The sequence below is a fragment of the Carassius carassius genome, chromosome 6, assembly GCF_963082965.1.
Source record: "Carassius carassius chromosome 6, fCarCar2.1, whole genome shotgun sequence".
In the NCBI taxonomy this organism is placed as follows: Eukaryota; Metazoa; Chordata; class Actinopteri; order Cypriniformes; family Cyprinidae; genus Carassius; species Carassius carassius.
The window spans coordinates 9954621-9981644 of NC_081760.1; the positions used below are offsets into that span (position 1 = coordinate 9954621).

General features: G+C 37.6%; 1 protein-coding gene across 1 annotated transcript in view; it reads right to left on the bottom strand.

Annotated features, from left to right (window-relative positions):
* LOC132142365 (receptor tyrosine-protein kinase erbB-4-like) overlaps window positions 1-27024 on the bottom strand; it is a 208793-nt gene that overhangs the window by 41173 nt on the left and 140596 nt on the right. The window contains exons 3-9 of the mRNA XM_059552175.1: window positions 25165-25351; window positions 8576-8710; window positions 8002-8067; window positions 6320-6438; window positions 6002-6143; window positions 5679-5792; window positions 606-732 (exon numbers count right to left, since the gene is read on the bottom strand). Coding sequence (XP_059408158.1) covers window positions 606-732; window positions 5679-5792; window positions 6002-6143; window positions 6320-6438; window positions 8002-8067; window positions 8576-8710; window positions 25165-25351 — 890 coding nt within the window. The remainder of the gene's footprint in view (window positions 1-605; window positions 733-5678; window positions 5793-6001; window positions 6144-6319; window positions 6439-8001; window positions 8068-8575; window positions 8711-25164; window positions 25352-27024) is intronic.

Sequence of the window (27024 nt, forward strand, 5' to 3'; positions counted from 1 at the left end):
TGTAATTAATTTGTCTTTTGAAAAACATGCAAGTATTTGGACATATTCATCCTGTTCCAATGTTTTCAACCCCTCTTAATGCATCGTGTTGTGGAGCATCACAGTGAATGTTTGAACCTTTTTTAATAGTTGTGTTTGAGTCTCTCAGTTGTCCTCAGTGTGAAAAGATGGATATCAAAATCAATCAGTCACTGGTGAGAAAAATTAAAAAACAGCCATGGATCATCCAGGTAACCACACACAGTTTTAAGAACCAAGGGTTCCCAATATTTTTGAATGGGGTTGTTTTAATAATTTCAGCATCTTTTTTCTTATTCTTTCTTGTGGACTAAATGTAAACATATTTTATATAAAATATCTTATTCAGGACAGTACTAAATAAAATATAATGTGCATTTTGTATGATCTCTCTTATTTTGTTACAATTATTCACATTTTCACAGATTGTGCAACGGTTTCCCAAAATTGTGCATGCCACTGTATTTAGGAAAAATGTACAATCTTTGAACCTTAGTGTGAAAAAGGCTCATTAAAAGTGCCAAGACAAAACTTTAAATCTGAAGGATGTATAAGCAATGCATACAGTAGATAAAGTCTGGACTCACCCTTTGATGCCTGTGATGAGGAAGATGAGGTTGCCATTGATCTTGGTGCAATTGACAAACTTATCAATGTTGCTGGAATCTACAGTTTGAGCCGTTTGAAGACTTCCGGTGCCTATACCATCACACACTGAACACCACAAACAACACATTTAACAACAATTTACCATTTACACAACACAACCAACTAAAATCTTGGTTTACTACTACGGTGAAAACCTTGAAGACCTCTGAAGGGTATTCTTCTCTACAGCCTTACTTAAACCCGAAACTGAAAAACATTTTCATTAATTGAAATAATGCTGAAATAAAATAAAACATTAATATTAGATGAAAAACTAATGGATATCAGAAATGCAACAAAAAAAGTAAATCGGAAGTACTAAAATTGAAATGACAATAAAGCTAAGTACACATAAAAACAATAAAACAAAAAAATGACAAAGATAAATTAAATAGAAAATAAAACAATGAAAATATAAAAATAAAATCTCATTCAGAATATAAAAAAATAATACAATATCATATAAATAATACTAAAATAACACTACTTCTCATGTTGCTAATAATAAAAATGGTTTTGGAAAAACCTCCAAAGACTCCAGAAATGTACATATATTGAACACATTTTCAAAGACATGCATTTCTCTATTGTAAAAAGAGTTGAAACATTGGATCGATCATATTTCACTGAAGAAAAAGAGATATTCAAACATCAACCCAGTCAATTTCCCCCTCACTGTGTGCCTAATTATGATGAAGTGTAAGTCATATTGAGATTGACTAATATGACCCAGTTTGGTGCTTGGGCCCATTATCACTTCTGCTTATTTTGTGGTCATCCCTCATTAATCTTTTCTCTATTGAAAACAACAAACTTTCATTACAGTCATTACAGAATAGACCAATAATCTTTTTACAGTGCACCTGCTTTTTAGACCATATAAAACTAGCAAGAATCTTCATGGCTGGTTAGTGCTGTTTTGGATGGACTGACTAGAATGGTATTTCTGGTTAATCAAGGTAGTCTTGTTCATTAAGATTATTAAGAAGCTTGGCTGAGACATCAGAGCACCAGCATCTGTTGCTGATTACTATCATCCAAAACGTAAAATATGCTGGTCCTTTCATTTCAGAGACTTTTTAATGGGAGGAAATTTAATGGGAGAAAGCATAATACTTATTTTGGAGAAAGTAGGAATAAAACTCTGGCCTTTAAGTTAAACTACTAATATTGATGAATAAACAGCATATTAGGCTGTCCAAAACTAGTTTTTGTTCATACAGCTAAGTTGGTATGAGCCACCACAGTCATTTAAACATAAGTGAAAATAGCATGGCATTTTTGGGTTGTGGAAACAACAATTACCATGCTGTATACACAATACTAACGTGAACTGTTATTGAAACATGTAAACATCTCCTGAACAGAATGAATATCATACCTTCAAGCAAATCCTTCCCGGCTAACCAGCTAACACGAAGTACCAGTTAAGTGATTTATTTGTACTTTACTTTTATTTCACACGTTGCATGCCCGTGGTTTCTATTGTGCTTTAGTGAAATGATATACCGCAAGCGCCACAGGATTTGTGTGTGCAATTGAAGAGTGCACGTCTGCACGCTATGAGCACAGTCGTCTGACAGGAAAGGATAGTTTGTTTTTCTGAGGTGTGAGACTATTTATTTCTTAACAAGTTGCGAAAATAACAATAGAATAATGACACTGACATTAAGCCTGACAACATCTCATCTGACTGCAGATACTGAATCGGGACAGTGCGTTTTTCTCTAGCATTCTTTAATTAAACTGCATCTGACAGAAGTGTCAACAGCTTTTACACACGTCTTTCAAAATAAAAAAAATAAAATAATAAAAAATTTAAAATTACATTTTTTTTTTTGTTAATGTTGTTTCTTTGACTGTACACTCCACCACCCACTTTTGGGTTGTGACCCACCAGTTGAGAAACACTGTGTCAGGACGCTGGTTTGATCATCAGGCCTTCTTTTGTGTTATGTCTTAAGTGGTTAATTCCACTCACTCTGTCTTCAAAACTGCACCTTATTCTAATTAGTGTTCCAGCTCTCCTCACACAAACCTGTCTCTCAATTTCGCATTGATTTTCTTCAATACTTATGCTTCTCTCTTTCTGTGCTTCTCTGTCAGTGTCTTGGCTTCCATCCATTTCACTACTGCCCTTAAAACTATTTTGCTCTAGTCGTGCCTAATTTTCATGCCCTGTTTGTTTATTTACTGAACGTAACCTACTGTCAACAGCCACCGGACATTCTTCAGTCACCCCTGAACCACGCATCAAGAATCCTCCCAATTACTCCAGTGAGCCTACGGAATGTCGATCATTTATTATCCAATGTGAGGTGATTTTCTCTCTGCAACCCCTCACTTATGCCTCAGATTCAGCCAAGGTGGCGTTTGTCATCTCCCTTCTTACTGGCCGGGCTCGGGAATGGGCCACTGCTGTATGGGCTGCTAAGACAGCATGTTGTATGGAGTTCGTCAGCTTTAAAGCAGAGTTTGTCAAGATATTCGACCGCTCAGCACTCGGTAAAGAGGCATCGCGGCTGTTGGCAGCAATTCATCAGGGGAGGCATTCGGTGGCGGACTTCGCTATCGAGTTTCGCACTATTGCTGCGTCTAGTAAGTGGAAGGATGCAGCACTGGCAGCCAGGTTCACGGAAGGCCTGGAAGATGAGATATGGGATGAGATGTATGCTCATGATCTTCCTGAACATCTAGACGAACTTGTTAACCTGGCTATCCATTTGGATAATCGACGGGATTTTCGTCGGAGAGCTCGGGCTTCTACATTCTTGCCTTTTGTAAACCCTTTGTCTGCCTTTTCGGGGTCTGATACCCCCGTTCCCTCATCTGCTCCGGAACCTATGCAGTTAGGCAGGTACCGGTTATCTGCAGAGGAGAAACAGGAACGTCTTTCCAAAGGATTATGCCTCTACTGCGGCCATCCTGGACATCTTGCTTCTTCCTGTCCGGCAAAAGCCAACGCTCGCTAGTAAGCAAGGCGAGCGCTACTTCCACCACCCCGTCTACTGGTTCACGCTCTATGACTCCAGTCTCAGTCACTTATGAAGGTGCAGTTCATCAACTCTCTGCTGTCATCGATTCAGGAGCCGAGGGGAATTTTATAGATTTTTCTTGGGCTTTGAAGAAGGGCATTTCTTTTCAATCTCTCTCTCCTGTCCTTACTGCTTATGCTTTGGATGGCCGCGAACTTACCACCATTTCTCAGGCCACAGTTCCATTACAATTAATCACGTCTGGTAATCATAGAGAGGTAATAGTATTCTTTGTCACTCGTGATTTTGTGGTCGCCTGCTCGGTCTGTGCCCAAAACAAGTCCTCCAGTTGTGTACCCATTGGTTTGCTCCAACCTCTTCCTGTCCCATCTCGCCCCTGGTCTCATATTGCGCTGGACTTTGTGTCTGGTTTACCGGAGTCCAGTGGCAATACGGTTGTTCTCACTATAGTGGACTGCTTTTCAAAGGTGGTTCACTTTATCCCTCTCCCTAAACTTCCTTCTGCCAGGGAGACTGCTCGGGCGGTCGTGGACCATGTCTTTCGGATCCATGGTCTTCCGGAGGACGTGGTTTCTGACCAGGGACCCCAGTTCGTCTCCCACTTCTGGAGGGAGTTCTGTCGACAGATTGGTGCTACCGCTAGCCTGTCGTCAGGATTCCACCCACAGACCAATGGCCAGACCGAGCGTGCGAACCAGGACCTTGGGAGGACCCTTCATTGTCTAGCTTCGCATAATCCCTCATCCTGGTGCCAGCAGCTTACGTGGATTGAGTATGCGCACAATACATTGCTGGTGTCGTCTACTGGATTATCTCCTTTTTTTTTGCTGTCTCGGATATCAACCCCCTCTGTTTCCTTCACAGAATTCCGAAGCTGCGGTTCTCTCAGTTCAGGCATTTATCAATCGATGCCGGCGAACCTGGAGGAGGGCCAGGGAAGTGCTTCTGAGAACTAGGGAATGCACCAAGAGATTGGCGGATCGTCGTCGGGCTGAGGCAGCCAGATACATCTGTGGGCAAAAGGTATTGGGCCATACCCCATTGTTAAGGTGGTCAGTCCGGTGGCGGTTCGGCTTCGGCTTCCGCATCCTTTTCGTTGAGTGTTTCACGTGTCTTGTGTCAAGCCTTTTATTTGTTCTTTCTCTTCATCATCTTCCCCTAAACCCCTACCCGCTCCCCCACTGATGGTTGAGGGTGCTCCCACTTTTACCGTAAGGAGGATTCTTGATTCCAGGCGGCGGGGCAGGGGATACCAGTATCTGGTTTATTGGGAGGGGAACGGTCCGGAGGAGAGATGTTGGGTCCCGACTCGGGACATTCTGGACCGCTCTCTTATTGAGGATTACATTCGATCTGCCCCTCACCCTGGTGGCATTCCTGGGGCGGGGGGTCCTGTCAGGACGCTGGTTTGATCACCAGGCCTTCTGTTGTGTTATGTCTTAAGTGGTTAATTCCACTCACTCTGCCTTCACAGCTGCACCTTATTCTAATTAGTGTTCCAGCTCTCCTCACACACACCTGTCTCTCAATTTCGCATTGATTTTCTTCAATACTTATGCTTCTCTCTTTCTGTGCTTCTCTGTCAGTGTGCCTTGGCTACCATCCGTTTCACTACTGCCCTTAAAACTATTTTGCTCTAGTTGTGCCTAGTTTTCATGCCCTGTTTGTTTATTTAATATTGTTTTTTCTTTTCGGTGTACCCAGTTCCCGTACGCCGTTCAGTTTTGGCTTCCTTACCTGGTTGCTGATGGTCAGCGTTTGTTTTGGACTATTGCCTTTGTTTTTGTTCAATAAATTTGGCAAACTGCGAATCTGCTCTTGGGTCCCTTTTTCTCCCAGCAACCCTAACACACTGATTTACACTAAAGATTTACTGTTACCTGTTCTGCACAAAAAGGGATATCACCAAGATGACTGCCAAGAGAACTGACTTGTCTTAAAAGGACTTGGATTTATGTATCATCATGACACTAAAGTCAATATGAGAACTAAAAAACCTCTGTGAATATCACTGACCTTTCGGGCAGATGTCAGTGCATGGGACGCACATCTTGATGTTGTTTTCCTCCACCTCCATCTTGTTGCTCGGACAGGCTCTGACACAAGAGCTGTGATCCACCACAAAGTTATCTGATTTCCAGACAGCAGAATATTAGAATATTAATAAGACAGCTGTGTAAAGATATAGTCTGAGGTGAAGATAGATATCCCAGATTACAAATGGAATTAGGCCAAACCATTTATTTATTTATTTATTGTAGCAAATGAAGAGTAGAGACCTTTAGAAAGTGTGTATTTGATTAATCAGTAATCCCATTCCTTTAAGAAACCTAACTTACGTGGGCATTTCTTGACACAGAAAGCTCCATAGGTGTATTTGGCGTTAGGATTGTGTTCGAGCTGGAAGGTTGTTGGATTGTAGACGAATGGCTGAGGACATTGTGTTACACAGGCCCCACTGTCATTAAAGTTGGTACAAGCCTGAGAATAAAAAACAGTCATGTAAGTATGTGGTTGAGCAATAATACATGCCTATAATGAACATCTGCAGAGCTTTCAGTGTGCAAAACATTCACTTTCAAATTATTTTAAAAGGGAGCAGGCATTTGTCAATACATTTATTACACTTTTAAACCATACAGGAAGAGCTGACATACAAAGCAGTCTGTATCTTTGGGTCCAAAACAGCCTCCTGCACATTCACGGTGACAGCAGTTACTGACGTACGGCCCAAAACAGCGTCCATCACACTGCTCTGCACACACAGTCTTTGTCACTGTATGATTGTGAATATAGATGGAGAAAGAAAGAATCAAAAATAGTTTTCTCACCATATATTTTCTAAACCAAGTGGCAATAAATATGTGCTATTTTGGGCCAAGTCATCATTTGTCTTCATTCTCAAGATGGCAATTCCAACATTTAGAGGGAATATACAAATGGCGTATAATAATATAAAAAATTACATAATCTGAATAGTATTTACTTTAAATTCACTCAAATATATATATATATATATATATATATATATATATATATATATATAACATATAATTCCTTGATTAAACTAACAAAATAATGATGTATTTTAATTCAAAATTCAATTAATTTGATCAAATAAAATTTTCAACAGTTATTCTGCACAATATTTGCTTAAAAATCACACTTAAATATTTTAAAACATAAAATGTGCACTATCCATTGCAAAATAAATATATAAATGAAATTCTTTGTAGAAGCTGGAACTGACTCAATTTGGCATGGCAGGCATGATTTTGGCCGATGCTGATAATCTCTGATAATCTGCTACTGATATACTGGCCACGCACATCATATTCTTAGCATAGATCTTGAAGATAATGTAATACTTGAGTTAGATTTTTGGTTGACATAAGGGCTCAGTACACTCAATACACTCTTTCTGACAGCTAAATTAGCTAAGTGAGGTAGTGAGCAAAACCAAAACAGACACTGTCAAATAACAAGTTTGTCACTCTGTTTTATCAGTCAGTAATCTCCATGACCTGAAATACTTTATGCCATCTACAGCAGTCTCAAATGTCTTATGGTGTTAAAGAGCATGGCTCTGACACCCTGAGCTCAAGAAGAGATTATGATCACTGTCTCTCTCTGTCCTTCTTTCTTTCAGTCTTTTATTTTGGTCTAATTACCAGCCACACTATGAACTGTATTACCAGCAGGTTACAGACAGTAGAGATACTCTGATAACCCTCCTACCAGTTAATTATCACAGCTACTGGCCTAGAGGCTCAAACTGACTATAACAGACAGCAGACGTTTGCTTTTTTTTTTAGAAAAGATGTACGAAATGAAAATGTATAACTTCAGAACCACACTGAGAAACAAAGAAACAGAAATAAAAAATAATAAAGGTTTGTTTACTCCTGCACATACTGGAGATGCAGACAATCAAATACGAAATTATGTCTGGACACAACAGTCAAAAAAGCAGACTGAATAACTAGCATTCAAAAGTGCTTCTTAATGCTCAAATATATTGATACTTTGATCTATCTTTCCTTGAGGAATTTTAAGTGTGGTCAACTTTTTATTCAAGACAGTTTTTCCAAAAGTGACTTACATTTGAGTCACAGAAAGCCATCATTGGCTCCAGAGGACTGTATATTTAGTATGCATAGCATTCATACTTATTATGATACTTTTAATTCTGTTTTCCCTAAGGAATTTTAAGAAGAGCATCTGAGATAAAGTAAGTATCCAGAGATTATTATAATCTTAAAAATGCTATAGTGTCACTGAATAGACAATAATAATGCTTTGGAATATTGTAGATGTAGATATATGAATTAAAACTCACAGCTTTGGCACTGGTCTTCCTGGTGACCCCAGCAACGTCCATTACAAGATCTGTGACACCGTCTGCCTGCGGAAAGAATCTAGAATAATCAACCATGACATTCAGTGCTCCATATAATGTCAATATAACTGACACTGTCCATTCAAATGTATAAACAACGATCATTTAGAAATAATTCAGACACTAGAAGTGAACTTGAATTCGTCTTTGACTTAGCTTGTAACATTCATACCACATCTCGTATTCTACTGGTAGTAAAATGTATCCACTCAGCCGTAGAATTGTACTACTGACAGGCGGTTTCTTTCTTTTCTTTTTGTGAACAGAATAGCTCCCTATTGTAGATGTAATAGCTTTTGAACTGAGTTTGAAGGACCTTTCTCAACATTCAAAAAATAAATAAATGGAACTTTGACAGTTACTATTACAATTCTATTTTTTTAGAGAGAGATAGAGAGAGAGAGAGAGAGAGAGAGAGAGAGAGAGAGAGAGACACAATGGCCACTTGCTCCATCTTTTGGATGTTTATACAGTATAATTAACATTTGACAAAGCTGCTCAATGAAGTACTCACATGAGTTGCCACTGTTGTTGGAAGGAACCACCAGAAGTTCAGAACGTGGGTTCTTGATGATGTCATTCCAGTGGATGGTGTCAGCATGGCACAAGAACTTGTTCTGATCCACATACACGCCTCCATTCAAGATTTCTGGTACAAAAAAAAAAAAAAAAAGATTTTCAGCTTGTTATAATAAGTATAGTAGCTGAAGATTGACACCCTAACACAGTGGCCACACCCTTTTTTCTTTCTTCTTTATTTATTTATTTAGTTATTCTTTTTTTAGTGAACTAATATGCATGGAAGGTGTGCTGTGCTATTTCCCCCCTCAAAATAAATGGCACCTGTTTTGATATTGTCTATAAATTATGACATTTATATATTTTTAATGTTCACTTTATTTTTGGGTCTAGCAGTAAGTAACAGTAAGACAGACTAGCCGGAAAATGATTAGGTACACAATAAAACAGTGTTTCTATTTGTTGGCTAAAACTAAAACTATTTAGGTCCCACTTTATATTAATGTCCCTAATACCTGTGTACTTACATAGTAACATAGATGTGTACATAGTATGTAACCAAAGTGTAAGTAAACATTGTTGCATAGTATCTACAGCTCTAATGTTTGTGTAACTACACATATGTAACAACCCACTCAATGGTGTGTGTAAGTACAAATGTGTAACAGGTCATTGGTAACAACACTTTTTGGTAATGGAAGAACAAATGTGTAACGAAAGTGTTACACTTTATGTTAGATTTATCATGTAATTACTCTGATGTTACACAGCAGCAGCCAGTAAGTTAGACTTTACATAGAAATTGTGGTTGGTGTCCAGAATGTTAACACTTTATATTAAGTGGACAGTTCCTGAGGAGTAACCATGTAAGTACACTGGTATTACAGTGGTGCACCAACTCCAACTCGAAAATCCAACTCTTCCCACTTTACATATCCCTAAACCTACCCATTTCCTCCCCTTGGATCAAATTGTTCCAATTACTCTTATACATATTGTTGTTACAAAATGTAGTCATATATGTCCAGTAACACATTTGTACTTAAACAAACCATCCTGAGGGTTGTTACATATGTGTAGTTACAGAAATATTACAGCTGTAGATACTATGTACTGTACCAATGTGTACTTACACTGTGGTAACATACTACATACACATTTAGTTACTATGTAAGTACACAGGTATTAGGGACACAATATAAAGTGTGACCACTATTTATTCATTAATTTATTTGAATTTAAATAAAAGCTGAAATAATAATAATAATAATAATAATAATAATAATAAAAACAATATGAACAAGATGAAAAACAAACTAAAACTATAGCACTGCCTTAATTAAACTGTTGTTAACCGAACTGTTAGCTAAAATACATTTTTAAAGATAAAGCTAAATAAAAATATTGATACATACAATAATATAATATATACAGTAAATAATCTGAAAATGATATAAACACGACCATATTTTCATCATACTGACAAAAGTACATTACAAAATGACTAAAACAAACTAAAAATGAAATAAAAAATAACTATACATTAATAAAAGCCAACTCAAACATTAATAAATAATATAATAGTATAAAAAAATAATACTAAATAACACTGGCACAAACACAACCATATTTTTATCATACTGTACTCCACTCCATGCATAAGCTGGCAAAGCTATTACAGTGGAAGCCATCCACACTGATACTTTCTGTGCATATCTTTCATTGATTTCAGCTTTTCTCCACAAGCAGCATACACTTATAATCTCAAAAGTTTATGTTATCCTGGAGAGATCTCTCAGATTTCCATGCACCATTCAGATGGGTGGAAAGTGTCACGCTGGTTGTGATAAGCATATGCGAGTCTGACGAGCAGATATAAGTGGCCAGATACTTCAGTTTATCAGTCTCATTCTCAGTGTGACTAAATACAATAACTAAGAATAAAAATGTGTTTTTATTTTCTATCTGTAAGTGACCATAATTGTCTTTCACCTTTAGCAAGATCAGCCTGCGGTCCATATCTGTCTCTCTGGTGCCAGGCTCCCTTCTAAGAGTGTGAAAAGGTGTATCAGACACCTTGCATGGTTGGCTGATCGTACTGTACTGAGCTTTCCAAACACAATGAATGAGTCTGGAAAGAAATCGGACCTGGTACACATCCAAGTTTTACACATCTCAGTTTGCTATGATATTACAGTCTCTTTTTGGCTTGAGCTACTTTTTTTCAATTCTAAGCGTATGGATTTTGTTTTGCACATTTTATGGTCTGAAAAAAATAATAATAATGATATAAAACAATGTTTAAAACTACTTAATATTTTAGGTTTAGTTACCTTCAAATTCAGTGCAGAGACCTCGTCTGTGTAAGCAAAAAGTTTGCCCAATCATTGCATTTGGTACCTTAGTGCAGCCAATAGCGAGTGTCTGGTACGTGTCAGATTGAAACAAAAGGTGTCAACCAGTATGGGAATAGAAATTCATGATGCGCATATGAGCTGTTTGCAAAGGTTGTTCGAAAACATGCTTTATTTTTGTTATTCCGCTAGTTGACACTAGTAGTGAAGAAACTGCCCACACTGTATGGGCCTTTTTGATGACTGATTATTCAGTTTAAGTGCCAGTAATACAGTGTTGCCAGATATTGCTAATATAAATAAATAAATAAACAAACCTAATTAAGTTAAAATCTTGTGTTTTGGATATAAGATATCAATATAGATATAGTTTCCTAAAGTGTCACATTAAGAGAAAAAACAAGTCCAAAGACACTTATAATAACTGGATCTGGCAACACATTGGAGGCTGTACCTGTGGTCGCCGTGATTTTGAAAATTGTGATCTTGAAAGAAAGAAAGAAAGAAAGAAAGAAAGAAAGAAAGAAAGAAAGAAAGAAAGAAAGAAAGAAAGAGGAAAAATTTTAACGGACAATTTACAATTTACACACTTTTAATTTGCTGACCTCATTGTTCATTCACAATATAGACAGAGTTAAAAAACCTAGGAATATAAATAGGAATATAAATAATAAATCCAGTTGCCTTTCTTTGGCTAAAAGAGCAAAAAATAATAATAATAATAATAATAAATGTCACAACACAAAACTCTAAAAGAAATCCCAGTGTTTTCCATTAGTTTCTTTTGACAGCAGTAGAGAGATTGTTTTGCATGACAAATGTGAGCATATCTGAGAGTGCATACTGTGTGGAGGAGGGCCTCCTCATGGATATTCGTAATTGTGTTAAAGCTTTCTGATTAAATTTCAGTCATCTTAAATTTTTTTGCTTCACAGTGAATCAGTGTGACAAATGTGATGGATCATCCCAATAATTGAAATAATATGCACGGGAAAAATAAATAAATAAATAATAGCTGTTAAAACCTTCTAAAGATTGCTTTGCTTTATGTTTGCTGTCTTTTCTACTGGCAGCTCAGTATCTCCGAGGGATTTTGCTGGCAAATGTAAAAAAAAAAAAAAATCACAGGCCATAAATCAAAAGATACGACAACATGTGGTGCTCATAATGGGAAATGAATCTACTGTAAATCCAAGTTTTGCAAATTGTGGTAATTCGATAAGATGAGCAGCGTTGGAATAGCACAAAAGTTTTGATTTTCATCTTTTTTTCTTCTTCTTCACCAAACAGATGATAAAAGGCATTTAATTATAGCATTTGCATTTTTTTTTATTTTTTAATCTGAAGAACATTCAGTTCTTAAAACTTCTGAAATCAAAAAATTAACTGTGGTTAATTAATTTAATACCTAAATGCCTCCAGTTTCTATTATAAAAAAAAAAATCAAGAAAAACAAAAAAAAACAGCTTTGTCATGGTTACAGAAAAAAAATACCAGAAATAGCTTATATTGGAGAGCCTTTGAATATTGTTTTGGACAACGGAGGTCCTTTGAGTCAAAAACACTGAGAACATTTACTACTGAGGGCTTGACTGACATACCGATATCATCAAGTCACTTTGCAACTCCTTATTACATTTCCCATAGAGCCTGAAATGGTTGCTGAAGAAAACAAGGTCCTATGAGAGAATGAGAGAATTGCAGAATCACACTATTTATATCAAATAAATCCCAATAATATTTCCAGTTCCAATTTCCCATCGCTTAGTGCCACTTCCACAAATATCCTCTTCAGACTAGCCCTCTGTCACTGCCTCTCTCCACCATTCAGCCACCCGTCCACATTCACAATGTGTCTCATTATTCAGCCACACAGGGAGGGGAGTTTGGCTGGTAGTGATAGCATAGTGTCCCAGAAATCACAGCCAGCAGCAGGGTCTCAAAAAGGGAAGATTGCAAGGTTGGTAGACCCATGATACTGCTGAAAACTCACAGGCCATTCTGCAAGACCAAGCTTGCAGGTGCACCTTACATTTCTCACCTATTCATTTTGAGTTTGGTGAAAGGTGGATTTGACCTCACGAGCAGGTACAGTACCTTTGAAATCGGGTCCCTTCATAAAGAGAAGACAAAGATCAACTGGGATATTGACATTGCAGCTCTCCAGCGAACTGCATTGTGCCGATAATGAATAAAGGACATGGGGTGGCTTGTTATATCCAATACACTGCATTCAGATTGACACAATGAATGCCATCTCGATTACAGAGACACTGAAGAGTTCAAAGCAAACTGACTTACACTTACACTGTCTCACAGTAACGAATAAGACATTTCTCAATGTCAAACCAGTAACACACAAACCCCTTTTGTAAAACAAACTGGCAACCTCTTGGAATACACAATTAGTTGTTGTCACTGTAGATTACGGTACATTAGGAAGCACTGCATTAGATATTTTCCTTTGTGAATTACTGCACAAACACACTAGGTTGCAGCATTATTGCACATAATCTTAGTTTATAGAAAGGGTTTATATATATAAGTAAAGTAGCAGAAAAGAATAAGATTTTTTATTTTTTTTATTCTGCAAGGACACATTAAACTGTGATGATAAATGTAATGGTATAAAGACATTTATAATGTACAAAATATTTATATTTAAAATATTATTTATAGAATATGAGGTTTATGCACCTGTTGCAACTTTTTTTCAGATTTTTATTATTATTATTATTGATTAAGAAGTTAAATAATATTATTCAGCAAGGATGCAGTAAATGGATTAGAAATGACTGTAAAGACATTTATAATGTAAATAAAAAGTGCATCATGAAAATGTTACTATTTCACAAAAATAAGCAGCACAAGTTTTACACATGCAATTATGAATGAAGGACTATTTTTGATTTCTAAGGAATCATGTGACACTGAAGACTGCAGTAATGATGCTGAAATTCAGCGTTATCATCACAGGAATAAATTACATAAAAAAGTATTCATATATTAATACTTCAAAATACAGCATTGGTGAGCATGAGAGGCTTCTTTTAAAAACACAAAATAACTCTGACACCAAATTCTTGAATAGTAGTGTAAAGTGTCAAATAAACTGAAACGGAAATTCAATTAAAATGTATGTCTGTCCAAAAATTGCAGTACATGTACAGATTATACACGGACTGAACATGAATGTCTGTTTTAGTTCTTAGTGGTGTCTCAAATACATATCTTGCAAAGATTTGAATCCAATAAATCCAGTTACTCATTGTCATCCTGGCATTTCACAAATACAACTCATAGTTTTCTCAAAGACTGGTGCATCACTATTCCTTGAAGGCTTTCAGACTGGAAATGCCAATCTTCATGCCAATCTACCTCTAGCCATTTCTGTGCAGTAAGTATTAGAAAGTCTGTTAATGAGCAATGGGTGGGCATTTAAAACTTTCTCATTATTAATTATATGCTAGTAGGAGGGATTATTTACAATCATTTATACAGAACAGAACAAAGAGGACCTTAACAAAACTCAAGCACCCAAATGACCCAAAAAATGACAATTACAATTACTTTTTCCCTTGATTAACACAAATTGTTGATGCCAAAACTGCCTAATAATAACAGACCTCAGACTATTTCATGAAGTTTCTTGCAATTATGTTTGACATTAAATGCTCTGACTGCACTCCATAGGGATGATGAGTTAAACAGTTAATGGTGGAGCTTTGCATTAGGCATAAAAGGAAGAAGGAGGGCTGCCGAGAGAAGGAACACCCAGAACGCAATTTGCCACCAGAATTGAGTCAGGAGATCTCTTTATATCCCCAATGCACAAAGTCCTCAGAGAGCTGTTTTAATCACATTCAGCTGCAATGAACGGGCTTTGTTTTTTGAGAGATTCAGAAGCAAACCAATTATTACCGACAAAGCGCACTTGCTGTACCAACTTTGTTCTTGACTGATGGTTGGAAATACCGAATTTGCTGACATAATTTCATATTCAAGAAGTAATGCTATTACAAAAGCTTTGGAAATAAAGTCAAAGTACTAATAACTATCATTATTTAGGGTGAGAGGTGACAGCTTTAGAAAGTTAATCTATGTTCATGCCTTATTTCAGCTAGGCACAGTATACCTATAGCATAACAGCAGCTAAAGAACCAAACAGAGAGGCTTTTTATTGTAGAATTTCTGATTTTTTTTTTTCTATTTTTGTTCCTTCAGAAAATAAGAAGTTTGTAAAAATTTAAATTTAGTGGTTTTTACATCACCAAGTGAATGTTTGAGGTTATAGACACTGAATTAAATAAAATTTAACCCTATTTTCCAAATGCATTTTTTTTACAGATCTTGGGCCCTATTTTAACGACCTAAACGCAAAGTGTAAAGCGCACGGCGCAGGTGCACTCAGGGCGTGTCCAAATCCACTTTTACTATTTTAATAACAGAAAAACGTTTGGCGTTTGGCAGGACCTCTTCAATCAATTAGTCCTCACTGCTTCAAGTTTGCATTCAGCTGCCTTCATCTGCCTCCAACAACTGATGTTGACAGTATACGCCAGAAAACCTCTGTCACTACTTCTGTTTTATTGCAACTTTCACTGAAATTTCCAAAATAAGGTGAATATGGTGCTCACAACTCACTTTGCACATCATACAGTCAACAACACCACTTAAGTGACCTTGAAGTCAAAAGAACAACTCAAAAAAATCTGGGCAGCTGCTTTTCAGTACAAATCATGTTCACAAAATCACTAAAATTCATCCGCAATACAGGGGCCGAGCTGGATGAAAAACATCCACACAATGAAGACCCAGCCTTGGGTTTACGGACAGAAGCTCAGAAGTAAGAAAGTGTTTACTAACTGAGCAGCCAAGGCTGTGTGAGGAGAGCAGAGGACTGGCCATGCTAGCCCAAGAGGCTCTGTGGGGGTGGGTGGCAAGCATGTTTCACATCAAGGCTATTGCATTAATAACCACCAGGGATGTGCACAAGCATACATATGAGGGAACAAAACAAGTATTGGGTTGAATGGAGATTTGTGTAACATAATAAATAATTGAAACAAGGTGGAATCATGGAGTCAAACCAAACTTAACCACCAAACCTTCAGAAAACAAGTTTGTAAATATTTAATAATTTTATATCACCAAGTAAATATAGCAACTTTCAAATGGCCAGTTATATACACTCTGATTAAATACTAAACAAAATAGTTGGTTTTCTATTTGAATAGACCCCTAATTTCAGATTTCTTTTGTTTGTTTGTTTTTTTCTAAAAGGGAAAATACACTCTTTTTTTCATACAACAGATACATTTTTAGAGGGGAAGGGGTGGGGTTTGTTATTCACTGTTTATACAAAATAATAAATCAATAACAAAGGTTTGGATCAACATGGTGTGAGTAAATGACAGAATTGATATTTAATTATAAATTAGAATGATATTCTGCATTTCATAACTATAGATTATTTTTTCATAACCTTTACACAGATCAAAATAATGAAAGAAACATATACATGCATGTGCACAACAGCTATTTTAATAATTGCTTTGTTAAAACAATCTTTAGACAAAACACATTTACAAACCAGAATTACTAGTATTACTAGTAAGAAGATAATGCATAGTTTGCATATTAAAGGACTAATGCATGTTTTCATGTCAATGTTTCATTATTAGAAAAAAATGTGGCTATTGAAAAGATTGAATTATTCATGATTATGCATTGAACACAGTGGAACAGTTGAATATATATATAAAAGGGCCCTTTTCAATACAAGATTAATCAATTGAGTAATAACTTTTAATTAGTATGCATACTGCATTAGTGTCTTTAGATGGAGTGCCCATGAGCTTCAGTAGAGGGCACTCCACTCAGGACCATTCCACCCATCAACCACCAGATGTCACTTGGACACTAGCACCTCTCATACTGTTGCACCACACCCGAACTACATTACCCATGAGTCACTGCATCACAATCACCCTGCCACACCTGCACCTCATTCATCAGCCAATTTCCTTGCCACACCTGCACCTCATTTACACACACACATAAAAGCAGCACACTCACTCTCACTCACTGCGAAGTCTTGTTTAGCCAGTCTGAAATTTCAGAGCGTTTTTCCCTGTGTTTGTTATTCCTGTGTTTTGACCTTTGGACTGTGTATTCCGAATCTGATTCTCCGCTGCCTGTCCCGATCTCTGCTTGTTTCTGGTTACGTTTCTGGTTATCCCTGACACAACTGACGCCATTCCTGATCTCTGCCTGTATGACCATTCTGTTTAATAAATGCTGCATATGGATCCGAACGCCTCCGACTCCTTGTTACAGAAGACTCCGCCATACCAGGATCCAGCAGCCCGGTATCCCCTTGTCACTGAGGTATCGGATCATGTTTCAATGTCAGCATATCACCAATCCAGCCTAACCACAGATCCAGTTGACCTGCTGTTAGATCTAAAGCAAGGAGATCGGTCTATTGAGGACTATGTTCAACAGTTCTGTGAATTGGTTTATCGAGTTCCTCTAGACGATGAAGTCTTGTTTAAGGATTTATTCCGTTTTGGACTCAATGAACCAGTAAAATCATGGTTACCTAGAGGGGAGCTTAATTGCAGCTTAAGGGACATAATGGACTTTGTACTCTTGTTATGTGGTTCTCCTTTCACTGTGGGAGAGGCAGAGGACTTTAAAGCCCCAAAACCACTGCACAAGATGGCCGCCAGCCCAGCGCCGCTGCACAAGATGGCCGCCTCAGTTGACCTTCCAAAGTCGAGTCAGGTGCTCATGGACCCTCCAGAGTCAGGGTTAGTCACCGTCAACCTTCCAGAGTCAGGGTTAGTCACCGTCGACCTTCCAGAGTCAGGGTTAGTCACCGTCGACCTTCCAGAGTCAGGGTTAGTCACCGTCGACCTTCCAGAGTCAGGGTTAGTCACCATCGACCTTCCAGAGTCAGGGCTAGTCACCATCGACCTTCCAGAGTCAGGGCTAGTCACCATCGACCTTCCAGAGTCAGGGCTAGTCACCATCGACCTTCCAGAGTCAGGGCTAGTCACCGTCGACCTTCCAGAGTCAGGGCTAGTCACTGTTGACCTTCCAGAGTCAGGACTAGTTACCATGGACTTTCCAGAGCCAAGGCTAGTCACCGTTGACCTTTCAGAGTCAAGTCAAGTCACTGGTGATCGTCAAGGACAGAGTCAAGTCACTGGTGATCGTCAAGGACAGAGTCAAGTCACTGGTGATCGTCAAGGACAGAGTCAAGTCACTGGTGGTCTTCAAGGACAGAGTCAAGTCACTGGTGGTCTTCAAGGACAGAGTCAAGTCACTGGTGGTCTTCAAGGACAGAGTCAAGTCACTGGTGGTCTTCAAGGACAGAGTCAAGTCACTGGTGGTCTTCAAGGACAGAGTCAAGTCACTGGTGGTCTTCAAGGACAGAGTCAAGTCACTGGTGGTCTTCAAGGACAGAGTCAAGTCACTGGTGGTCTTCAAGGACAGAGTCAAGTCACTGGTGGTCTTCAAGGACAGAGTCAAGTCACTGGTGATCTTCAAGGACAGAGTCAAGTCACTGGTGATCTTCAAGGACAGAGTCAAGTCACTGGTGATCTTCAAGGACAGAGTCAAGTCACTGGTGATCTTCAAGGACAGAGTCAAGTCACTGGTGATCTTCAAGGACAGAGTCAAGTCACTGGTGATCTTCAAGGACAGAGTCAAGTCACTGGTGATCTTCAAGGACAGAGTCAAGTCACTGGTGATCTTCAAGGACAGAGTCAAGTCACTGGTGATCTTCAAGGACAGAGTCAAGTCAAAGTTGATCTTCATGAACCCAATCAAATCACCACAGATCTACCAGAGCCTCGTCACATCTCAGCCGAACTCCCAGAGCCTCGTCACATCTCAGAGCTCTCGTCCTATCCTGTCACGACCAGGGAGGCCATCAATGAGCTCTCATTCATTCCGGTCAGGGCTACGGAGACCATCCACCAACTCTCTGTCTGTCCTGTCATGGCCACAGAGGTCCTCCATGAACTCACTGCCTGCCCTGTAATGGCCACGGAGGCCAGCTACCATCTCATCACGGCCACGGAGGCCGCTATTAACCTGTTAATGTTCTCTGTTTCAGTCCCACCTGACCAGACTTGCTCTCCTGTGCCATCGACTCCATTGTGATGGTCCTCTGCTCTGCCCTGGTGGGCTTCTGTCCCATCTGCTCGGCTGTGGTGGTCCTCTGCTCCGCCCTGGTGGGCTTCTGTCCCATCTGCTCAGCTGTGGTGGTCCTCTGCACCGCCCTGGTGGGCTTCTGTCCCGTCTTCTCAGCTGTGGTGGTCCTCTGCTCCACCCTGGTGGGCTTCTGTCCCATCTTCTCGGCTGTGGTGGGCTCCCTCAGATGGCAGCCTCAGTTGACCTTTCAAAGTCGAGTCAGGTGCTCATGGACCCTCCAGAGTCAGGGTTAGTCACCGTCGACCTTCCAGAGTCAGGGTTAGTCACCGTCGACCTTCCAGAGTCAGGGTTAGTCACCGTCGACCTTCCAGAGTCAGGGTTAGTCACCGTCGACCTTCCAGAGTCAGGGTTAGTCACCGTGGACCACCACAGTAATAATAATAATTTTGAAATTAAATTAATAAATGCTTTATAATAATTTTTCATTTGCAGTTCATGTTAACTAATGAATTAACTAATGTTAAATAATGGTGTAATGAATGAGGTGGATCAGACACATGTGTATTTGTTATATTTAACAAAGAGTGGAATACCCCTCCCCAACATGTTTTAGAGAAACCAGGCCTCTGGTTACCGTGGTAGCAAAGACACACATCAAGATAAGATTGTTTTACAACTCAAATGGATGAAGTTTTCACTCTAAATTCACCTTGAAACAGACAAATGTAAACCTGTACTGTACAGTACATCCTAATTTATCTCCCTCTAGATTTAACAACTTGAGAAATCCCCATCATCATAATAATTTTTCCTCTTTTAGTGTTTTGCTTATGTATTGAAACAAACTCTTTCAAATTAACGTTTTGGAATTGCATAATGGCTTTCAGCCTATAGTCTTTCCACTTCAAGATCCTCTGACTCAAACTGGTTCTTTTTTCATCAACCAACTTCAGCAAAGATCAACTTAAGCCTTCAGATTGCATCAGGACTCCCTTTCAGACAGACAAGACAAGCATGTATCAAACTTAGTCTTATTAATTGATACAATAAGTATAATTTGCACCTTTTTACAAAGGTGTGTTTGAACTAAGAAACTGATGTTTCCTTCAAGCTGTAGATCTGCTGAATATCAAATTGTACCATAGCTTCGTGTCTTTATTTCTTTTCTCTTTACTGCTTAAGCTTTAACCCCTCTTCCTATGCCGACTATATATGTGTGTGTGTGTTTGTTAGACTAGTTTAAGTGTTTATCTAGTTTAAGTTAACACTTAATTGTATACAGGGATAACAGGGTAATGGTTGCATTTCTGCTGTTCCATCAGCACTACTAAAAAGTGAATGTGCGTTTTCATTCAACACATCTCATTCACTCGTTCTGCCATGCACTTCTCATCTGTATTGGGCTTGTTCACATCAGTGTTGTGCATTGTACCCAGTTGATGGGAGAAGTATAATTCTTATAATTAAAAAAAAAAAAAAAAATTAATAATTTGTAATAAATAATTATTCACAATATTTTGAAGTGTCCACAATAAAAATAATGTGCGTGCATTATCGTTGTTTATCCTATTGCTGAATACCCACACAACTCTATTCTGCATAATTTCTTTGCACAGTGCACTCTGGGACTTCTTGGCATGTAAGTGGAGTGTGTGTGTAATTCAACAATGGAATCATTCGAGAATTTACAGTCTATGAACAACAGACTGCTTTCATGACTGTGTAATATAAGCAGCTGCTGGATATAGAGGTCATCTAAGAGTGCATAGACAAAGAAGAACAACATTTGATTGAAGGACCACAGAAAATAAGGTTACAGCCATTATTGTATCATAAGTTACTTATGAAAGCTATTGATCATGCAGCAGAGCCGTGTAGAGGAACCATGAGAGGGGAGCACATGGCCATAATCAAAGGAATCATTCAACATCAATGTGCTGAATATCTCAAGGGGCTGAAGAACAACTTTCATCTCTTAAAACTCATTTCTTAATACAGAAAATTGCAGAAATATGGCTACCACTACCTCAACAATCAGACTTTACCAGCAATGCTGGAGGAATAGCTATATTCAAAGCTAAAAAATATAATTTAAAGAATTTAGAGAGGAATTCAAGAGGCAACCATTACCTCAAATGTGCAGCTCTTCCCATCATTGGACACAGCCATTTTCTTGCTGACTATAGGGGTTATGATATACATCATTGTTTTTTATGAAGTGCTCTGTTGCAGTATCATAAATAGTGTGCAACGTCCTGCAACACTGGGCTGGTACATTCTGTTTGCAAGCTTTTGGGTGTAGAATGAAAGTTATTCTGATTGTAGTGCACATTTTCCACTGATAAACTGTGATTGTAAACAGTAGCTAACTCATTTAAACGAATGCTCCAGTTTGAACATGCATTAGGATCTATCGACAGCATAATTGGCATATAAAAAATAAACTAGTCTTTCAGATAGTAAAAGTAAGAAAAATAGTGTTTCCAATGATACACTCTAAGTCTGCGGAGGTTTCAAAGCAGAAATGTATGGCTTGTATTATTTATTCTGTAAAAAAAAAAATGAAAAAAGAGGGAACAAAACGTATCATTCTGTCAAGGTTTTAGTTGCTATTTTTCTAGGCACATTTGATTATGCATAATTGACATAAAATGTGAATATTTCTGTAAATTTCCTTTTCTGCATATCATTTGAAAGTCACAAGCCTCCCTGTTTTTCATTCAAAATATCTTTAATTGTGTTCTGAAGACGAACAAAGCTTTTATGGGTTTGGAACGACATGGGGGGAAAGTGATTTTCATTTTGGGAGGAGTATCCCTTTAAATAAAAGCTTTCTTTGACACCAGGCCAAGCGAACGCCAGATCCTGAATGTGCCTATCTGGAATTGATAAGATAAATGCCGCCTCCACAAAAGATTCGCTTATGTAGGGAAATATCATAAGTGGCGCTAAAATGGATAATACAAAGCAATAAACATGTTGTTAATGATAGAAAAATACTGTGCAGTGCCTGGTTGTGGAAGAACTAAATCATTGCATAACCTTCCTTCGGATTCAAATATTAGGAATGTGTAGTTGAACTTTATTTTTAATTAAGTTCCAGCTCACGTGAGTAAAACATTGAGTGTTTGTTCGCTTCATTTCACAGCAGATTCCTTTGTAAACAAGAAACAGGTCGACGCTGGATTTGCAGAAAGACTGAGATTAAAAAGCAATGCTGTGCCATCTATACTGGATCCAACAAGAATGGCGCAGCACACTAATGTGAGTAAAAAATATTTGTACTATGTTTTTACTATTGCTTTGTTAGAGATTGCTTGATCTGTCCTGACTATGTGTGCATCTAACCAAAGTTACGGAAGGCTCCAACTATGAAGTTAGTTTGTAGTTACTATTCAAACTGTTATCCAATCATGGCATTGGGCATTTACTTCCCAGTCTTCAGTGTGGCACGCGCGTAAAAATGGAGCAATCCTCGAGCCAGCCCTAAAACCAGGGTAGAAAATAGCCTATTACTTATTGATTTTTATGTTTTTGAATGTAAAAAAAGACACACAAATATCATAAGTGGAGCTCAGACAACAATATTTGTAAGGTATTTTCAGTGGTCAGAAGCCAAATATTGGTCACTTTGTTTACAGCAAATAGTTATTGTATTTAAAACGGAATGTCAGAAGAATAAGTAATGTGGAAACAAGAAATGCATCTTGTTTCCCTCTATCAAAACAATTGAATAGGATGTACTTCAAAATTCTTGAATCCTGAAGTACATGCCCTGTAACCTCATACCCAATTAATTCAAAGATGCAACCTGACACTTCATCACAATGATAAGAGAAATAATAAAAGGATACATATTTGAAGACGCTAAGAAAAGAAGACAAGATGACAGTGAGATACCCAGACTATCAATGCTCTATTTATTTATATACCAAGAAATTGTTTAACCAGCCATTAAAGTGCTAAAGCCATATTTGGGATTAATGATACATGATTACGCAATATATCTACTGGGCATGCTAGTGGTTTTCTTAACTTTCTTCCCATCACCTACTGTGACCCCGTAACACCTGCGGGACTCCTCTGGACTTCCATTGGCTGTCCATGAGTCATCAGAAGTCAGACAACCATTATCACGCCTCTGGCTGTTTGCCTCTGAGGTACCACCAACTTCTTCTATTTGTCTGTTGGTTGTTTGACTCCTTGAGCTGTTTCTTATTCTCTACATCTCTTTATGCATCCCACCAGGGATCTGAAAATATTGTTCTTAAATGAGTTTCTATATTGCGTGTTATAAGATATAAACAAAAGTCTTTCTATCAGGCAACCAAGCAAGGCTGAAGAAAACAAAAAAAAACAAAAAAACTTGATGTCATCTGTAAAACATGCTCAAATAAAACACAATACACTCATGAGATAAAATGGAGTCATATAATGAAGAGTGGATAATTTATATGAGAGACATCATCTGCATGATTATCACAGCCGCCACACTGCATAGCATGAAAGACATTATCAACGGCAATCTTATCAAACCTGTGTTCAAATACACCATTCCCTGCTATGCTAATTTAGTCTAAGACCACAACATACACATACACCAGTCCGACATTTAAACATTACAAACATAGACTCAGTCTACTAAGTCATTTAGATAAACTTACTGCACTAAAACTATCCAATCTACAGTATGAAAAATAATTAACAACTACTCTTCATTATCTTCTATCCACTAATTGCATATACACTACTGTTTAAATGTTTGGGTCAGTAAGTTTTTTTTTTTTTTTTTTTTTTTTGAAAGAAGTCTTTTATGCTCACCAAGGCTGTATTTATTTGTGAAAAAAAAAGAAGTAATATTAACCTGTTGAGCCGAATGTTCTGTGACGTCACTGTACTTGTCATATAATCACAACTATGCAGTGTTTTTAACCTCATACTGTTTATTTTAGGTTTCAGACATTTAAATAAACAAGTACTTGCAAAACAATACATTTAGAGTTCAGCCAAGATGTCTATGGAAGCAGCTATAACAATCCTTTAAAATATAATTTGCTGATATGTTTTATTAATATCAGATACACATACGTGTAGTGTAAGTAAACATAAAGTTAATTTTATTCTTCTCCCAGTTCACCAGCCACTTATTTGCATGTATTTCGGGAGAAATTGATGAATTCACATGTGATAAATCCTGAACTGCAGCGTGAATAAACCTGGCGGCGTCCATCTCACATTACAGATCACGATCAAGATAATTTAGAATGGTTTTTAAATGACAAAACACACTCATTCGCACATATTGCAAATTGGAATATCAGATAGTTGATGATATGGTAAGCAAGTTTATGAAAATTTTGAATTAAAAGGGAAAAACTAAATAAAAGGATCTATCATACTGTGTTATTGTGGCCGCGGTGTGTCACGTGACAAGCACATCGCCATGATGCATCGCCATGGAAACAATAAGGTAAAAAATTCTAAAATGAAGGTCGCCTAAAAAAAACCTCACTCTGGGGGGGACCGCTAGAATATTTTAAACTCAAAAGTGAAAGGGTTAAAAGAATAACTAATATTTAAAACAATATTTTCTATTTTAAATCTTTTAAAATGTATTTTAATACTTCATTTGGACTGAATGCATCCTTGCTGAATAAATGTATTCATTTTCAGAACAAAAGGAATAATGATAATAATAATTAATTGATCTTACAGATCTTTTATATGGTTGTGTATGTTGACTGTTGAATAAAAAAACACATGATCTAAAAAGCATCTATAAAGCATTTTAAGATGGAACTTTAAGTGAACAGAAGTTCAACTTTTAAAAACTTGCTTTATTTGAACAAATATTTTTTATTTTATTTTTTACTGCTAAACCATCTTAAATGCACATTTCAAACTGTTGTTTTGGGAAAATGCTGTCAGGGTAGAATCTTACAGAACTTTTGAAGAAATAGATGTACCTTTTCTGACAAATTTTGACATAAATACAAACAGCAAAAACTGAAACTTCAATACAGCTACAATATCAGAAAAATGTGTAAGATTTAGCGGAATATACCTGTCAGGTTCTTGAGGCCAAGTTGTCTAAGGCCAAACTGGCCATCTCGTCTGTAGTTGAGAAAGATGGCCAGAGCGTAGCGTCCTTCATACAGTTTAGTGCCACGGATGATCCGCAGGTTCTCCAGAGGAAGATAGTCGAACTGATTCAGAGCCACCAACACGTAACCCGTCACCTCACGGATGGACTGCAGAGATACAAATAAATAAAATACATTTTAAACTAAATAAATGCATAGTAGAGTTACATTTCTTAGATGAATGCCATGAGTCATTTTCTTTAGGCTATTCAAGGATGTAGTTTGGCCTTTAGTCAAGGCTTTACCAAAACGTCATCATCAAGTCTATTAGTCGATTCATCAGACAGCCTTGATATAATATGAAGAGATAATGGCCCAAGAGAGCGCTAGACCCTCCCTCTACACACCACATCAATCATTTTGACATCCAATCACTGTTTAATACTGCGTATCATTAGCAGGCACAGAGGACAGGTCTATTTCATGCAGAAGAAGTGAATGTCATATAGCTGTAGTGAACGGACACACACATACTGGAACTATAGTCATAGAAATCCATCTGAAGAGCTGACCAAGCACACACTGACAGCTGTCGCATACCTGCAATGCTAGAGATCGTTATTATATCAAATTTCAGACACTACTTCAAGGCCAACAGCAGGTGAAAATAATTGTTGAATTGTTGTATGAATTTTAATGTTTTAAATATGCATGCATACATACATAGAGAGAGAGATTCTACTGAGGATTTATACAATATATAATTCACCCGAAATTAAAAATTTACTTTTTACTTTACCTCAGGTCATCCAAGATAAAGATCAGGTTCTTCATCAGAACAGATTTGGAGAAATGTATCATTACATCACTTGCTCACCAATGGATCATCTGCAGTGAATGGGTTCCATCAGAATAAGAGTTCAAACAGCTGATAAACACCTCACAATAGTCTAAATGATTCTAGTTAAAAAATTAACATCTCATGAAGCAAAAATGTGTGTGTTCATAAGAAACAAATCCATAATTTTAAATGTAAAGTGTCACTTCAGGCCAAAATACAAGTCCATAATCCATAATAATGCTTCCTCCAACGAAACAGTCCATGCCCTGTTGCCTTCTCACATCAAAATGAATCAACAAATTTGTTTAGAACGGTTTTCACTTGTAAACAGTGCTTGATCTGTGCTTATTTCTCATTCAGACAAGATTTTTTTTTTTAACTGAAGAAAGCAATATAATGGATAGAAGACTGATATTGTAGACAAACGCGACCATAACACCATAATGATGGATTTATTGCAGCTTTTCTCTCTACAAGATGTTAATCGATGGACTGAAGTCATGTGGATTAGCCTGCTTGTGGATTATTATATATGTTTTTATCAGCTGTTTGGACTCTTCTGACGGCACCCATTGTCAGAAGAGGATCCATTGGTGAGCAAGTAATGCAAAGATACATTTCTCCAAATCTCAAACTCATCCACATCTCGGATGGTCTGACGGTAAGTACATTTTAAGCAAGAAAAGGTAAGTAAAGCACATGATATTAGATCAAATGACAGGACTTCACACTGAAAACAATACTTTATAAAATAGATATTTATATTTATATTCTGGGGTATAATGCCACAGTACCATGATGTGAAAAGCTTTAATACAATTAGAATTAATGGTTTGTCTGAATAAAAAAAAAAAAAACCTACAGGTATGAGCAGTATTAAAAGTGACACTAGTGACACATTAATAGTGACATTAGCAAACATCACTACTAAATCTGCGTTTGTTATTGTCATAAGCAGGTTCTGTTACCTAGCAACAAACAACAATCCTCCAAAACCTTA